Source organism: Balaenoptera borealis (genome assembly GCF_965194805.1).
Source record: "Balaenoptera borealis genome assembly, chromosome: 8".
Taxonomy (NCBI): domain Eukaryota; kingdom Metazoa; phylum Chordata; class Mammalia; order Artiodactyla; family Balaenopteridae; genus Balaenoptera; species Balaenoptera borealis.
This window is the reverse complement of record NC_138865.1, coordinates 11,138,721-11,156,753: the sequence shown is the minus strand read 5'-3', so window position 1 is coordinate 11,156,753 and position 18,033 is coordinate 11,138,721. Positions and strand designations below refer to the sequence as shown.

The window sequence follows — 18,033 nt, the reverse complement described above, 5'->3', positions numbered from 1 at the left end:
CCCAAACCTTCATTCCTGAAGGGCCATTAGTAGCCCTGCCTGGATTGGGTTGTTGTAATTCTCCATTGACCTTAATCCCAGGACATGGTAATACTGAGAGACGCCCTAAGTGATCTCCTAGATTCCAGACATGCTCTTTCTTACCTCCATTGTGGAGAAGTAGTCTGATTTCTCCTTGTCAGTCAGGGTCAATCATCCCAGTCAGCACAGTAACTTCTTTGCCTGTTATTTCAGAGGCATGAGGAGCCCAAAGTGAGCAGGCAACAGTCTTAACTTCCAGTTCAATGGAATCGTATCTCCTGGCAGAAATATTTCCCTTTGGAACTAAGATCACTAAGCCAGCAGGGCATAAGTTTCTGGGAACAAGAAGCAAAAAATTTGCTAGTGGGGCACTAGGGTTAATAGTGAGTGGTGGCTTCCCATTTCCCCTTCTTGATCCTTGGACCCATGAGTCCTGGCTGTAAGAGAAACAGCACCATGTTTTTGTTGCTGATTCAGAGCATATACAGCCCTGCAAGGTATTAACCACAGAACGGGCACTGTAACTGAGTCTTCAAAAGGCCATTTCACCCTTCTATCCAGGCAGCTGCTTCAAGACGGTGGGGGACATGGTAACGCCAGTGAATCTTATGATCATGGGCCCATTGCTGCACTTCATTTGCTGTGAAATGAGTTCCTTGATCAGAAACAATGCTGTGTGGAATACCATGTATAATGCATTCTGCAAGTACACGGCTGGTATTTTTGGTGAAGCATTACATGCAGGGAAGGCACTTCTATATCCAGAATAAGTGTCTGAACCAGTAAGAACAAAACACTGCATGATGGAAGTGGTCCAATGCAATCAACCTGCCACCAGGTAGCTGTCTGACCACCCTGGGGAATGGTGCCATGTTGGGGATTCATTGCTGGTCCCTGCTGTTGGCAGATGGGGTGCTCAGCTGTGGCTGTAGCCAGGTCAGCCTTGGGGACTGGAAGTCCATCCGTGTTGCTGAAGCCATGCATAAGCTCCGTCCTGGCCATTTTGTTCATGAGCCCATTGGTTGATGACAGGGGTGGCTGGAGAAGAAGCCTGAGTGGAAACCATAACACAAGTCCTCCCCTTCACTGGATGATTAAACTCCTCCCCTGCTGATATCGCCTTTGGTGAGCATTCACATAGGACGCCATGAGATGGACCTCAGCTAAAGCTCCATTGATCCCCTGACCGCCATAAGTCCCTGCTCTGACTGGTGCGTCACAGTGATGGTTGGGTCTCCTGGAATCAGTGTCAGATCAGAGCTTGTGTCCAGTGGTGCCTGAAAGTTCTGATTATTTCCTCTTGCTCAATGCACAGTTACCCTGGCAAAAGACCATAGGGCCCTTTGGGGAAGGCTGGAAAAATGATTAGTAGTAAATATTGTCGGTAGTGTACGAGGGTCCTTCCTCGAGGGGACCTGGCCTCTTCATTCAAGGGGTTCAGGGTCTTCCCACACACCCCCCATTCCAACTTAAAGGATCCCATTCCTTCCCAGTCCCTAAAGTGGCTCAAGTCTGAGAACTGGTTGGGGGTTATGACAGTCTGTTTTAATGATTCAAGTTAGACTCTTTTCACTTGACCTATTTTCTGCTTACACAGAACAAGTAAGAATTAGTAGGCTTCCTGTCTATTTCACTTCTAGGAACCCCATGATGAGCTAGCCAATGCCATCGGTCTGCAGGACTCAGGGCATTCTGATTGCGGCATTGACCCTGCTGTCCATCACAGGGACCACGCCCTCCTTGCCTTCGGGGCTTGAGTGCCGCCACTGGTCCCTGCCACCACGGATCCAATCACTCTCACCGTGGCTATGTTTCCCAATTCCGTGACTGCAGTGCCCTCTGTGAAGTCCGGCCCGCAGGGAAGAGCCAGGGATGCCCGGGCTTCCCTCTCAAGTTCCTCTCTCACAGTCGTGGTGAAAGGCATGTCTTCTGGACCTTCCCAGGGTGGGTGAGTGAGTAGGTTTCACATGACAAACTCACTCTAACATTCCAGTCTCCCTAAGTCATGGAATCCCTTTCTCTACATTAAACCAAAGCAGGTCTGGCAATTCTAATTCACTCACTGTGGGTCTCCTTTTGGCCATATTTCAGCCAAGCAACGAAGCAAACTGTTAGAGCCCTTTCTTCCTCCCCAAGATGCAAAGTTAGATGCAGAATCCCTGCTTAGTGAGCCCGTGGCAGTAAATGCCGCCTGATCCAACTTTACGTTCCTTCCACGATTTATCCCACAGCCTTAATACCCATCCCCACACGTGCGGCCCGGGTTTCTATCTGCAGGAGTTAGAAAACGCAGAGTGTAGTGCACCTCCCCACGGGTCACACTTTGTACCTCACCTGTAGGGGCTGCTGGGACTTGAGTCTGCTCATAGGTCTAGAAGCCAAGAGGGGTGGTGGGGTTGACCCTGAGGAGAACCAGCAGTGTCTTGCTTGTCAGCTGCCTCAGGGGCGGTCATTACCCTTTCCTCAGGTAACGCAGGGTTAATACCCTGGGATGGGGGTGGAGAGGCATCAGAATTTAGGGTTCAAGGTCCGCAGCTCCATCAGGGTCTTCCCACACACCCCCCATTCCAACTTACAGGATCCCATTCCTTCCCAGTCCGTGTCCTCGCTTTAGCAGGAGACACCCTGGGAGGCTGGGAGTTCAACTCGCATTGTAATTCAGCCAGTCACAGGGGGAGATGGTGGGTCTGATTTTCAGCACTCTCAGCCCTGTGGCTACAGGGGGTAAGGGTCTCCTTCAGGGCAGACATAGAAGGTTTCAGGTCATTTATGGGGCCTTTGAGCTAGGAATTCAAATCCCTGAGCTCATCCTTCTCTTTCCCCACTTTGTCCAGTAACATTAGAAACAACCAGCCAATCTCATCATACTTGTTATTTTGACCAAAATGTTCAAAGGTATAATATACATGGTTGCCTAGATCCTTGCTTAGGCGTCTCCATTATTTTGGGTATCTCTATTGCCAGGGATTCTTAGGCTGCTTTTACTACTGGATAGAGAGTCCTGAGCATCTTTAAATCTAATCATATTAGAGAGCCAGTTCCAGAAACCCCAGACCAAATCAGAAAACTCACCTTTAAAATTCTGTTCACCTGGAATCATTCTTGGTACCAAAATCTGTATTAGTATTCTCCAGAGAAACAAAACCAGCCAACAAGATGTATATTTATGCTGTGTCCAGTAGGCTCTCTGGAGAGAGAGATTGATGTATTATAAAGAATTGAAGGTATTGGCTCACATAGGTGTAAAAGCCAGCAAGTCCCAGGATCTGCAGGGTGAGTCAGCAAGCAGAAGGCCCAGGAGAGAGGATGCTTTAATTCCTGCCTGAGTCCAAAGGTCTGAGACCCAGAGAGCTGGTGGTGTAGTTGCAGACTGAAGGCCAGCAGTCTCAAGACCCAGGAAGAGCTGATGCTTTAGTTCGAATCCAAAGGCAAGAGGAAGCTGGTGTCCCAGTTTGAAGCAATCAGGCGGGAGGAGCTCCCTCTTACTCAGCCTTTTTGTTCTATTCAGGCCCTCAACTGATTGGATGAGGCCCACCCACACTGGGGAAAGCAACTTGCTTTACTTGGTCCACCAACTCAAATGCTAATCTTGTCCAAAACCCCCTCACAGACACACCCAGAATGATGTTGCACCCATGTCGGCTGAAAAAAATGCACAATCTTAACGTTGAGAATGATGTTTTATTCAGCAGCTATACCGAGGACTTAAGCCCAGGAGACAGTCTCTCAGATAGCTCTAAGGGACTGTTCCGAAGAGTTAAGGGAAGGGCCAGCATATATAGGAGTTTTTGCCAAAAAATCCAGGTAGTTGAACATCAGAAGATTACTCCTAATTAAAGAAAACCAGACATCTCAAGTTAATGAATTCAGCACTCTTCTATGTATGGGAAGATGCAAGAGTCTGGGCTTAATGAAATTATTCCTTTGATAGGCACCTTCACTATCTTGGGCCAATATCCTGGTTTTTTCCATCCTGAATCCTCTCAGGGTGCACTGTCAAGGGTGGCTGCAAGTGACTGATGGCTTGATGGCCGCAACATCCTTTGTTTACTGATATGGCAGGCGACATTCTTTGTCCACACCAACTATCAGGGCTCCCCCGGCCCAGTCCGATCGACACAAGAAATAGACCACCAGAGGTGACATCAGAAATGAGGCCTGAGAACAGGGGAGAAAGTCAGGTAGAGCAGGGTTGGCAAGGATGAGCAGAGGAGCTCCAGGTGGAGGAGCAAACATGCAGAGACCCTGGGCACATGCGTCATCGCCTTTAATTCCCATGGTCCCTGAAACCGAAGAACCGGCTGCCGGGTGAGGTCTAGTCAAGCTTACGCAGCTCGCAAGGAAGGGAAATGGGATTCAGATGCAAGGTGGTTCAGATCCAGTGTTGTGCGAGCTGCCTTGAGTGGCCTTCTCCTCCAAAGTCACCTAAGACCCGCATTCCTCTAAAAGCACCTGAGCAAACGACAGATGCTCCTTGCTGACAGCACGGGCTTCCTGGTGGAGTTTCTGCGCTCTATTCCTGTCTACCGTCCGTCCATTTCCCCAAAAGGGACTGACCTCTTGCTCCCCTTAGGACAGCTCTGCCCTCAGTTTCCCCTTAGATCCCACATCAAAAGTTGGTTACCTGGCCCACTCTTTTAATTGACTTGAAATGCTCTATGGCTTCTGCTTATGAGTACTTCATTCTGAAATAAACCCTATGTTAGTCAGCCCGGGCTGCTGTAACAAAGCACCACAGACTGGGGATGCTTAGAACTGAAATCTCTTATCTCACAGCTCTGGAGGCTGGAAGTTTAAAGTCAAGGTGCTGGCAGTGTTGGTTCCTTCTGAGGGTTATGAGAGCAGGATCTATTCCAGGCATTGGCTTGTAGACGGCCATCTTCTCCCTGTGTCTCCTTATAACATCTTCCCTGTGTGTGTCTGTCTCTGTGTCCCAGCTTCCCCTTTTTTTAAGGACACCAGTCATATTGGATTAGGGGCCACCCTGATGACAACATTTCAACCTGATTATCTCTGTCAAGACCCTGTCTCCACGTGAGGTCATATTCAGAGTGGATTAGGATTTCAGCATGTGAATTTTGAGGGAACACAATTCAGCCCATAACAAACACCGTTACCTTTCCGTTTTAGTCCTTCACAGCAATATTTCCAACAGTTTTTCTCCTGGAAAATGGCCCAGAAGACTCCTAATTGGGATTCCATACAGGAATTTGTATGGCTATACTCAATTTCCTGGACCCTTCCCAGGAAGTGTGTGTCTTTGTGGGAAGAATGTTCAAGCTGAAAATATAGCAGCTCTTGGCTCTAGAGAATAGAATAAGTAGCCACTGAGATCTGGAGGTTCTAGAATGTATAGTCACATTTGGGGGGGCCAGAAGTCTGGGCCTGATCATTCCGGGAGCTCCAGGAGACAGGAAGGAGGGCCCCATGACCCCAGACAGCGCTGTTGTCTTCACAGAGCTCAGACTTGGAGCCAACCTCTCTGATTCTCTGGTTCTCTTTAACCATTTGGTTTCAAACCTGTGTTACCTTCATTTTACATCAGTGAGCATTTCTGCTAATATTTTCTTTACTCTAGATTGGCGGTGTTGCAGGGGATGGAGGTGAGGTAAGATCTTGTTTGCCTGTTGTCATATTCTGGCAACAAAGCCAGGTACTGAGTATTTCCTTAGTAACTGAAACAGTCCCACAGTATTTCATCTAAAATACGTATCTGTGTGACTTCTAGGATGCAATGTTCCAGAGAAGGCATTAGCAGATTGTTCTCATGGTTCATCCTCTGGTAATCTTGTTGTTCTTAGGTTGCATTCAATCATGACGAAGCCCATTCACCCACTTTGTTTTATTTTAGCCTCACAACATTTTTTTTTAATTTTTATTTTATATCGGAGTATAGTTGATTAACAATGTTGTGTACGTTTCAGGTGTACAGCAAAGTGATTCAGTTATACGTATACATGTATCTATTCTTTTTCAAATTCGTTTCCCATTTAGGTTATTATAGAATGACGAGCAGAGTTCCCTGTACTATACAGTAGGTCCTTGTTGGTTATCTATTTTAAATATTGCAGTGTGTACATGTCAGTCCCAAACTCCCAATCTGTCCCTCCCCTAGCCTGACAACCTTTGTGGACAAGACGTGTTGCAGGTGTTGGTGTCTTTACTTTACAGAAAGGTGACCTGAGACTGAGAAAGGTTAAGGGATAACTCAAGGTCGCCCTATGATTAAGATCCTGACCCCTTGCCATGGCTCTGAGACGCACACGTCTAGTGCCCAGCCAGAAGAGGAGACACTGAGAGCATGAGCTTGCAGATACCAGAAAGGCATTTCCACTCAGGCCCTGCTTAGGTGTCACGTGTGGGACAGACTGGAAAAGAAGGAAATGGTACCAAGAGTGTTAGTAAGGGAACAATCTGAGGACCTCACTCTAAGTATAACCCAACAATAGTCATGGGACTTTGTATTTGCTCCTGTTCTAATGACGGCAGAGTTCTCATCAAAGAACCTCATCCTAACTGGAGAGCAAGGTGGGACATCTCTTTGAGCTACATTTGACTCTCAGTTCAACCTCTGCATATTTGTTTAAATTGTGTCTTTGGGCAACATTTCTCTTGGTTGTTAAATCACCACATATAAAGTCTCTCACATCTGAAAGAAAATCTCAGGGACAAAACGAACATCCCTTCCTACAGGAACATGTCATTCATTCATTCATTCATTCATTCATAGACAGGTGCTGATAGGCTCTCACGGTGGGGCTGGCAATGAGGTCTCCCTCTGGCTGAAGCCGAGCTGCTCTCCAGAATAAAGGAAGAGGGACAGCAATGGCCACAGCCAGTGTGGAAGGTGCCAAGTGCTGACTGAAGCTCTGGGGCTCTTAAACCGTCTGGGGAAGGAGCCTGGATTCTAATTTGCTGTGGGTCTTTAGGCAGAATCACTTAATCTTTCAGGGCCTCTGGTTTTTTGGGGGTTTTTTGTTTTGTTTTGTTTCATATGTAAATCAATGGATAAGACCAGCTGTTCTCTGAGACTTCTTCCAGCTCTGTGATTAATTCTGAGTCTCCATTTGCCAAACAGAAAGCCTGTGGTACTTCTATAGTGTTTGTGCCTCTCATAGAATGTTTCTTCCTATTCTATAGGAGGATTTCTGTGTGTGTGCTAGACAGTGCTTACCCTAAGACTATCGCTTGGGAATTGGAGCCAAGAAAGCATCATTGCTTATTTGCTGAGTGGCCTTGGACAAGGCTCTTGGCTACTTTCTTTCTTTTTAATAAATTTATTTATTTTATTTATTTATTTTTGGCTGCTTTGGGTCTTCGTTGCTGCGCGCAGGCTTTCTCTAGTTGCGGCCAGTAGGGGCTACTCTTCGTTGCGGTGTGCTGGCTTCTCATTGTGGTGGCTTCTCTTGTTGTGGAGCACGGGCTCTAAGTGCATGGGCTTCAGTAGTTGTGGCTCACAGGCTCTAGAACGCAGGCTCAGTAGTTGTGGTGCACGGGCTTAGTTGCTCCGCGGCATGAGGGATCTTCCCGGACCAGGGCTCGAACCCGTGTCCCCTGCATTGGCAGGCGGGTTCTTAACCACTGCGCCACCAGGGAAGCCCTCTTGGCTACTTTCAATTCAGCTTCTTCATCTGCAAGTAGAAATATAATATCTGCCCTGCCTATATCCCATGGGTAGTTGTGAGTAACAATGTTAACAATGGGTGTGAACAGTTTTTGGTGAAATATAAAAGGGTGTCCTAATGAAGGGATGATTCTGAACCTAATTCACTTGATGGTGGGCTCCTTGTCTTGCTCATCAGTGCCCAGCACAGTGCCTGACCTTTGGAAAGTTCTCAGGAAACATTTGCTCGTTGAGTGCATCAATGAAAGCATGACCACAGGGCAGAAGCTGAGGACGGGGGATTACACTTACCAATTCGCTCCCTAAGCCCTAACCTCCTTCCTCCTCCCACAGACAGTGTCCAGGAGTTTACATGTTGTGAGGAGAACTTTGAATTATCCCGTGGTTTAGGGCGGAGGAGCTACTTGGAGGGGAGGCGGGGAGGAACATGCCTGCTTGGAGGATTAGTAGGTTCGCTTGTTATTGAGAAGCAAGGGGGATTAATGAAAAGGAGAATTATACCAGCTTCTGTTGGTGCCTGCGAGAGAGCTTACCATGACACCCGGCCTATTTCTGATACATTCTTACTTCCAGGGCATAGTCCTTGAGGAGTGTTTATAGGGCACTACTACCTATTGGCCTTGAACTCCGGTTATTGTTTCCCCAGCCCCACAGGACTGAAGGAATGAAGCCTAATTCTCTGCTCAGCTTCTCCACCCCCTGGTCCTTACCGCAAATGCCCACACAGTTTCCTTTCTTCCTTTTCTCCTGCATCTCAGCCCTGGACCTTGGCAGCCCTGAGCCCCAGCCCCAGTGAAGCTGCTGGAAACCCTACTCAGCTTCTCAGCCTCTCTGCCCAAACCAGTTACTAGTCAGCAAATGCCTTGAGAGGAAAAAGAGGCAAAGAAGGTCTGGCTTTCTTCAATGAGTCTCCCTTCTCCCTGGGATTCTGGCCCTTGATCGCTCTCCAGATCTTTCAGAAGGATGTCTTGGCATTCTGTCAAATGATTCTGGTTGTTCTCAGTGGGAGGTTGAGTCTGTACAGATTAATCCATCATAGGCAGACATGGAAATCCACTGGCATTTTTTCAGTGCTCCTCAGGTAACAACAACCAGGATTGAGAGTCCCTGACCCAGGCTGATATTCTCCTTGAACAAAGAGGAGCCTGCAGTCCAAAGAGGGCCAAATGACTTACCCAGCCACCCAGTTTGTTAATATGGGAGCTGGGACTCAGACTCGGGTCCTCTGAAGTGCAGGCTAGTGTGCCTTGCATGGCACCAGGCCACTCTCCCGAGAGCCTCCCCTTCCGTTTCCGGTTCCTCTCCCTTTGCAAGCTGGCACGTTGCTTTGGATTATGAGATGGCCTGCACCCACCCCTCCCCGCCCGTGCACTCCCCCACCCATGGGTGGACAGCGTTGGTACCCCGAGGGCTTGGTGCTTCTGCTCGTCCCCCCACCCTCTCCCCACTCCCAGTGCAGACCAGGAGCAGCCCACCTACTTGTCCCAGACATGCAGTCAGTTGTGCCTCTGCGCTGACGGGCTGGGATGGCCTAATTAGAGCTCAGGGCTTCCTGAGTAATTATGGGCCTTCTTGGGACTCCATAGCGCTCTGTTCCTCTCCCCCATCTCCCCACCTCGGCCACTGCTGCTCACGTTTCCTCCTTTGTCTCAAATGTGCCCCCGCTGCTCAGAGAAGCATTTAGCTCCCTGCCCCCCACTTTGCCCTTTAGCCCTTCCGATACCCAGATCTTGTTACAGGCTGGGTGAAGGGCCTCCTGTTGTGGAGAGCCCCTGGTCAGCCTCTGCCTGCATCCCTTCCCCCCATGCTAACCGCTAAAGTTTGCTTATTGACTTCCTCCCCGGCCAGACCCAGGTCCTGCCAGCTCTCCCCTCTCTGACTGCATGACTCATGGCTGGCTCTGCAGGGACAGGCAGAGGCTCGGCTCACCAGAGGAAGACAGTCCTTCAGGTGACCCCTTCCCAGCTCTGTGGGGACCCTCCCCCTCCTCCGAGTGGCACGAGGGCAGGAGGTCCTGGCAGTGGGAGGGGGTCTGGGGACCAGACTAGGAGCCTCTCAGGCCTGGGTTTGCATCCTGTCTCCACGCTTCCTGCTTGGTGATGGTGGGCAAGTCGCCACTCTCTGCACCGCGATTTCTCATCTGTAAAATGGGGCGATGATCTCAATGTACGGTGCTGGGGACGTAGGAGAGACTAGGCAGGCAAACGTTCACTGCTCAGAGAGATGGGATCTTCTATGTGGGAGCCGGGAGCCCTCCCAGTGGCCGTGACCCAAGAGAAGGCAGGTCACAGAGAAGTTAGGGTGAGCTGGGGCCATCGTGGGCGCACCGACACCGAGACAGGGCAGTGAGAGAGGCCAATGCCTGCAACACAGGTCCTGCCCCAGGTGGAGCCACCCCACCGGATGTCCTCAAGGGCACTGACTGGGAGACCTGCGTGGGTTCTCAGAGACGGGGTCAGCAGCGGCAGTGGAGAGGGAGGTGACCCCTTTCCTGCCAGGCCTCCTTCCACTTGCTCTAGGGGCTGCAGCTCCTGGGGAGTGAAGAGGACAGTGCGACCCAGGCTTCTGCTCAAACCGACACCCTGGGCCCGTGGGCACCCAGCCTTCCCCAGCCAGGGAAAGGTACCCAGAGCTTTCCCAGAAAGAGGAGCCCGAGGGGGCTGGAGGGGAGGAGCAAAAGAGAGGCCTTTACTCTCTGCCTTTTCTCCCCCGCTGTTGGCGTAGAAACCGTGAGAAATCCTTGCAGCCGCCGTGCCCTTAGGGGCCAGGGAGCAGAGGACGAGCGCCGAAGATGGTGGCTCAGGAAGGATGGGGGTCCCACGGAAGGAGGGAGGGGCTCCCGCTGGATCCGTGGGCGTCCTTGTCCAGATGAGATTTCTCAGGCTTTTCCTGAGTCCAGGCTGGGGATGGGGACCATCCATCCAGGGGACAAGAGTGGAAGCCACAGCCGTGGTTATAGAAAAAGAGAGGAGAACCAGGGAGCTGGGGCAAGCCCTGGGGGTCATGTTCTTAGAGCAGGAGGGACAGAGGCAGGAGGAGGGGTCCTCGTGGAGCCACAGGGCCCTGGGGGACTGTCAAGTGCAACCTCAATGTTATAGATGGTCTGAGCGCAGATGGGCAGCGACTTGCCCAGCGTCACTCCACGCCCTCTGATTCCCTTCCACTTGCACAGCCTACGGGGGCCTCTCCACCTCCGAATGGCTCTGCTTTTCCAGCCCACACTGGCCCAGGCACCAAGGGCAGAGCTGGGGTGAGGACAGGCGCAGTGGCTTTGCCGGTTCCCGGCCATGCCTGCCGGGCTCGGGGAGGTGGTCCCTGCCCGGCATCAGCCTGTGCCCTCGTTGGGCCGTGTTGTTCTGGCTGCCGTGCTGCGGACACAAGGGCAGGTCAAGCCGCTCCCAGACCCCAGCCAGCCCATGACGGCGTCCCAGCCGGTGCCGCTGGCAGGCCGCGTGAGCCGAGCCCACGCAGGCCACAGCCCCGCTGTGTGTGGGAGGCGGGCATGGGCAGGAGGTGGCAGGGACTGGCTGGAAGGTTTTTATTGGCCCTGCTGGGGCTGAGTCTGTCTGGGCCCCAGTTTAGATCGTCATTGGAGGATGGGGTTCACTGACTCTCCGCTCCACTTAGAAACACTCCGGGAGGGAGATGAGAGGGGGCACCGAGGTGGGGGAGTGTAGGGGGAGGCTGGGGGCGGGCAGCAGGTAGCCCCAGCCAGGATGAACAACAGTGGTGTCTGCATTAGCAGGGAGGGAGCAGGGAGGGGGCCCCGAGGCCGCAGAACTGGGTCACGGCCACTGGGAGGGCTCCCAGCTCCCACGTAGAAGATCCCGTCTCTCTGAGAGGCCCACCCGGCTTCTGGTTTCCGCTCAGGGACCCCTGGGGCTATCACGTCACCTCTCTGAGCTTTAGATGCCTCCTCTCTGACAGGGAGGAGTTGGACCAGCTCCCACCGAGCTCAAAAACTCCAGGATTCTGTTACAAAGGGGGATGGTGTAACAGCAGAGTTCTCAGGGAGAGCCGAGTACGGGTGTGAGAATTCACCTCCCAGGCCAGGCCTGGGGGGCAGCCCGTGAGCCGGTGCCGAGACCACTGAAGAAAGCCAGGCTTCTGCGGTGCCTTGACCCCGCGGGGGCTAAAGCTGTTCTCCACAATTCCTGTTCTCATTAGGCCAGAGGGTTCTTTTCTTCCGACCCCGGGGCATCCGACGTGCCTTGGCCAGAGTGACGGCCACACTCCGCTCTGTGTCCTCAGGGCTGGTACAGCTCTGAGAGGTGGTGACTCTGACCTACGTGGCAGGCGGGAAGGGCATTAAGGTCATCTGACCCCTGGCTTGAGCGCTAGACTGGGCTCTTTAAGGAAAAGAAGAGTGTGTTCATCCTGGCGTCTCTCCCATGCCCTAGGCCAGAGCTGAGCAGGAGCAGGGGGTCCACAGCTGTTTGGTGAATCACGCTCTTCAAGTGTATACTGAGCTTTCCCTGCCGTGTGCCGGGGCTCCGAGCCCAGGGCAGGGGATGGGAGCCGTGCCCCCCCCATCTTCCTGGGGCCCTACAGTCTAGCGGGGTCCACCAGAGAGGTACCAAGGATTTGCTTTCACTATATTGTGACTTCTCTTTATATGTGTTAACTAAAAGATTCAGAAAGTAGTAGCTCCAAGAGCTCAGAGAAGATGCTGGAGTAGTCAGGGTGGACTTCCTGGAGGAGCTGCCCTTTCTCTGGGTTGTTGCTGTTCCCACTCACTCACTCACACTGGGAGGGATCCACTTCTCAGGCTTCACTTTCTTGGCTTTCTCCTCCATGTCACCTGACTCCATTCCTGGTCCCAGGTGCCTAAAGGTCACGGGCAAATCCTGGGGTTGGGATGGGCTTGGGGCAGGAGGTCAGGACCCCAGTCAAAGTCCATAATGAGTGTAGGCATCCAGGCCAGTCTCCAGATTAGGACACACGATCCTGGATGGTTGTGGCCTTTGCCCAGAGCTCTCTCAGCCCCCAACCTGAGTGCACGTGTGGAACTACGGCCAAGCCCTGAAGTCAAAACAATGAGTGCCCTCCAGGCGCAGGCCTCATGCCAAATGCCAACGCATGTCAGCTCGGGATGGGCTCACAGCCTGCAGGTGAGATTCTCAGCCCCACTTCACCGGTGGCCAAGCCGACTTAGAGGGTCAAGTCAGTCGGCAGACCTGGGCCCTGTGGCTTTGGACCCTCGGGTGTCACAGTGCCCACTGCCAGGCGTCCACATCACGGGACAGCCTTGGGACACCTGCCCTCCTGGACTGACCTCTCCCCTCTTCTCTCTGACCCTAGGTGCCCCAGGCCCTCCAGGACCGAGAGGACTCAAGGGAGATGTGGGCGTGAAAGGGCCTGTTGGCAGCAGAGGACCAAAAGGAGACCCCGGCAGCTTGGGCCCCCCAGGACCTCAGGGTCCTCAAGGGCAGCCAGGGGACACCGGGCCTGTAGGAGAAACGGGGCCGGTTGGCCTGCGAGGTTTCCCAGGCCTCAAAGGCTCGAAGGGCAGCTTTGGAACTGGAGGCGCAAGTGGACAGCCAGGCCCCAAAGGGGACGTGGGGCCCCCAGGGCCAGTGGGGCCCCCAGGGTCTCCAGGGCCAGAGGGGCCTCAGGGAAAACCGGGGATCGCTGGGAAGATAGGGTCACCAGGCCAGCGGGGGCCCATGGGGCCAAAGGGCGAACCAGGAATTGAGGGTCCCCCGGGCCTCCCTGGGCCCCCAGGCCCACCAGGAAGCCAGAGCCGCTATTGAGGGGCGGCCCAGTCCCGGACACTGCACGCAGAAGGTGGGGAAGCGTGCTCGGGTGAAAAGAGACCCCCGAAAAGCCGCACCTGCAGACATTGTGGTCCTTTGGTCCCGAAGAGCGTTCCCCCAGGCCTGCCCCTGCACCTCCGGGCTTCCCAGTAGTGACTGAACCGTAGAAAGCAGCCCCTTATACACACACGCACACGCACACGCACATTTCCCTGCTGGCCAGGGGGGCTGACCGGGTTTCCCTGGCTGGGCGGGAGGAGAGGGCAGGAGAAGCCCCCTCTCCTGTGACTGAGCCTGCCAGGGAGGTGGCTACCTCGGGGGAACGGTCTTAACTCTGGCTCTTCATTGGTGACCAGCGCTAGTCTTTCTAGCACCTTCACACCCATCCTAGCTGGCTGGCAGTTCCCTGAGGCTCCCAGGGGTTGAAAAGACCCAGGAAAAGCTTTGCAGGGGATTATGGTTCAAACTCTAGGGACGAGGTGGATTTGGCAACCACAAGACCTTCCCTGTAACCATGGGAGCAGAGGCCCGGGAGCTCACACAGGACAGAGCAGCTCCACCTGGGCCCTGAGCGCTGTGCCCCCAGGAGTGCAGCATTTTTTCCCACATCTCCAGAAAATTCCTCGCTTCATCCTTGCGTCCGCCTCTCAGGAGCATCCCAGAAGGAATCCAAGCAGGAGTTTCATCTGCACCGGGACACTCTCCAGGCCCTGGAATGTTCTGCCAAAGTAGAAGGCCCATTCCGATCCGGGGGGTGACCGCTTTGTGGCAACTGGGGGAGGGCTGACCGCTGGGCCGCTCTCCCTTCCCCCGCCTGCTCTCCTCCTGACCTCACCCCACCGTGACCCAGAGTGGCCCCAAGGCCTCTCTGCACGGGCAGCTCGACCAGATGAGAGGGAGGGGCCACAGCTCCCTTTGATGTCACCGCTCACCCACCTCCATCCTCCTGCGCAGCCAGCAGCACGGAGGACTGGGACATCCCCAGAAGGGCAAACTCGCGGTGAAGCGGCCCCTCCTTTGTGTTCTAACAGAAAACGACCACCCCTGGGATCGGGGCTTGCAGCTGTCCCCTCCCCAGCCTGACCCAGAGGCCGGCCCCTCCCCATTCCAGAAGCCTTCCCCCCTTCTTGTAACAGGTGTGCAACTGGCTTGCACTCCCGCTGCCCTCACTGCTGTGTAGTTCTGTCTACATATGATATCATGCCACGTAGTATCACCGACTCAGTAAAGAGCTGTTTCCAGGAGGGAGGTGTCTTCTGGTCCTTTCTGCCTGACCGGGACCGTGATGCCTTCAGGGGCTGCACCTCACCTGGCCTTTGAAGGGGAACCAGTGCACAAGGGGTCCCTTAGATATTCGGTCCCACTGTGGAGTCCAGGTCTGACCCCCTGGCCCTTCACTCTGGAAACACTGCGTTCTGCTGGGAGTTCCCAGTGGTCCTGCAGGGGCCAGGGACCAAGGGTGGCTGAGGGATTACCCACAGCGAGCAGGAACCCCGTGGAAGCAAGGTGACCTACTAATCTCGCAGCAGGGCCCTAGAGCTCTTGGGCTAGAGCGAGATTGGAAAATAAGACAGGACACCTGAGTGATACCCCCGGCTCCCCCGTCTTGTCCCTAAGACAAGGAGATAAAACAGAAAAGGGGGAGGAGACCAGACCTGCCCCAAAGGACCTGGCCCTCCAGGGTCCACGGGAAACAAAGGACAGCTGGGTCCTCTGTGAATCAGCCAGACCTGTTCCAGGAATCAGGGGTGCGTGAAGGGGTTGTGCCCTCGGCTGGCTTTTAAGGCATATGTCTTAGTCCGTTCAGGCTGCTGTAACGGAACACCACAGACTGGGTGACTTCTAAACAGCAGAAGCAGCATAAATGATGAGGCTCATCCACCCTCGTGACCTAATCCCCTCCCAAAGGCCCCCCCTCCTGAGCCCATCACACTGGGGGTTAGATTTCAACATAGAAATTTGGGGGGCTGGACACAAACATTCAGACTATGGTAGCATAGTAACCTCATTCGTCAGTAAAACATGGCCTAGTGAAAGCCCTGTGCCTTGTTTTGCTTTTTTACTTTTTTTTGGGGGGGGGGCAGGGGTTGGGGGGAACGTCTTAGTCAGAATTCTCCAGAGAAAGAAAGGCTGAGACATGCCATGATCTGCCATCCCCAAGCTGGAGGCCCAGGAGAGCCAATGGTATGGTTCCAGCCCTAGGGCAGAAGACAGATGTCCCAGCTCACACAGTCAGGCAGAGAGAATTCTCCCTTCCTCCACCTTTTTGTCCTATTCAGGCCCTCAACAGACTGAAAGGCTGCCCATCTGCTTTAGTGAAGGGCCATCTTCTCTACTCAGTGCACCCATTCAAATGCTCACCTAATTCGAATTCTCATCTCTTCCGGAAACACTTTCACCAATACACCTAGAAATAATGTTTAATCCGACATCTGAGCATCCCATGGCCCGGTCAAGTCAGCACTTGAAACTAAGCCTCATGGGGTGTTTGGTAGAGGAAGCGAGCAGAGAGGTGGAATGATGGGGATGGGGCCCCAGGGACCATGGCACGAGGCACCCACCACTTCCTTACTCCCCATGGTGGCTCAGGGTCCCTGCCCCGCCTGCCCCCGTCAACAACTGAGATGTGCTGGGCAGTGAGTTAGGTACTGCGGGGTTACAGGGCTGAAGCGGCCTTGCCCTGGGGGCTCGCCTCTCATAGGGAAGGGAGCAGTAGTGAAAGATACCTCTCCGCCTCATGCAGGGCAGGCTGGGGGCTGGAGAACAAGGGGTCGTGGCACAGAGGTAATGGGCCTTGGGGGAGGCAGTGAGGACCACCCAGTGGTGTCATTTCAGTCTGGGTCCCCAGGAAAACCTCCAGGAAACTCTCACTACTCATTGTCCCGGGTGGGGTGGATGACGGGCCTGGCAGGGGTACCCCTGGGTGGGAGGGGCCGGCATGGGTGCAGGTACCCAGAGAGCTGGGCCAGGGAAACGGGAGCAGGAAAACCCAGGCATCGGAGCAAGCCAACGTCCCAGAGTCCAAATCCAGAAAAGTTAGGTCTGGGATGAATTCCAAGGGATGAGTTGGGGGCCAGAATGAGACACAAGGCTGCAAGGATGAAAAACTGAGTTGATTTCAGAACATAAGCAAAAAAACATAAGAAAAACTCATGGGTCCTGGACAATGGCCACCAACACGTCCCTGACCGTGTGGTTTTGGGGGATCAGCTTGATTTGCAGGCACAGGGTGGAGACGGGCCCTTGGAGTCCATCCAGGCAGTCACCACCACCTCTGGTTTCCCTGGTCACAGAAGCCCTCTCAAGCTCTAGCAAGGAAATCAGGAGGGGGCAGTCATGACAAGGCTGCAGCGGGTAAAATCAAGGCTATGGAAACTTGAAGTACAACTCCATCTCAGGGTGACTAGACGTGGAAAGCTGCCAGCGTCTCAAGCATCCGTCTTCACTCCAGAGAACCAACCAGTCTCCTATCTCTCTTCTCTCAGTGGCCCCTGACCTCCCCTTCCTGCTCCTCTTTGTCCCCTTTCTGTTGACCAGCATCTTCTGTTTGCACGAGGCCCAGCATAAGAGGGCGACGGCTGACCACCAAAGGACCCGCTCCTACAATCTCTAGTTCCCAGCCCTAGGAGAGCAATCTGATCGCTCACCCTGTGGGTCAGGGGTCTACCTTGATCCAGTGGGCTGTGACCACAGAGGAAGAGGCGGAGGGAGAGGGATCACGTGGTAAAAAATTAGAGGCACAAGAGCAAGAGTGACCATGAGCAAAGCTGGCCACAAAATCTGTGTTTGGCAACAGAGGAACAGGGGAATAACCTCAACAGTAATAATAATAGCAAACACCAATGGGAGAGCTACTGTGCAACAGAATACCATTCTAAGCACTTTTCATATATTTATTCATTTAATCCTCACTACAATTTGTAATGCAGCTATAATGTCTATAAATCTATAATCTCTCTATATATTGTATCTACATATATTATTATTATTCCCACTATACAGATGGGGAAACTAAGGCTTGAAGAGATTAATTAACTTCCCAAAGTCACATAGATAGTGAAGTTTTTTTTGTTGCTGTTTTTATGTCTTTTTGTTTCTTTCTTTCTTTTTAAAGGACACAGGAGCCAGCCTAAAGGGGTTCCCACTGGTCAAATCTGGGACACTTTATTTATTTATTTATTTATACAATTCCACTTTTCTTTTTTCTGTTTTTTTGGGCCATGCCGTGCAGCATGCAGGATCTTCCCTGACCAGGGATTGAACCCACGCCTCCTGCATTGGGAGTGCAGCATCTTAACCGCTGGACCGCCAGGGAAGTCCGATAATGAGTTTTTAGACGTTTCTCTATTGAACCTCAATCTTGGGTGATTTAGCTTCTCTGTGCTTCTGTTTCCTCCCCTGTAAAATAGGGATTACAACTGGACCTACCCCATGAGGTTGCTGAGGGGATTAAGTAAGATGATGCTCTTGGCCAGTTTCCCAGTGTCTTAGTCAGCCCAGGCCGCCATAACAAAATACCACAGATGGATGGCTCAGACAACAGAAACTTATTTTCTCAGAGTTCTGGAGGCTGGAAGTCCAAGATCAACGCACCAGCTCTTCCTGGCATACAGATGGCTGCCTTCTGGCTCT

The 18,033-nt window shown here is 52.9% G+C and overlaps 1 protein-coding gene across 5 annotated transcripts in view; it reads left to right on the top strand.

Annotated features, from left to right (window-relative positions):
• Positions 1-14,645, top strand: part of SCARA3 (scavenger receptor class A member 3) — a 39,538-nt gene extending 24,893 nt beyond the window's left edge. For 4 of the 5 annotated variants that reach the window (XM_082402789.1, XM_082402792.1, XM_082402791.1 and 1 more), the window contains one exon: positions 12,947-14,645. In XM_082402789.1, the coding sequence (XP_082258915.1) occupies positions 12,947-13,398 (452 nt within the window). In that variant the 3' untranslated portion in view covers positions 13,399-14,645. Of the gene's footprint in view, positions 1-1,661; positions 7,319-12,946 lie in introns of those variants that run through there. The other variant, XM_082402793.1, reaches the window with a different exon arrangement.
• The last annotated feature ends 3,388 nt before the right edge of the window (positions 14,646-18,033 follow it).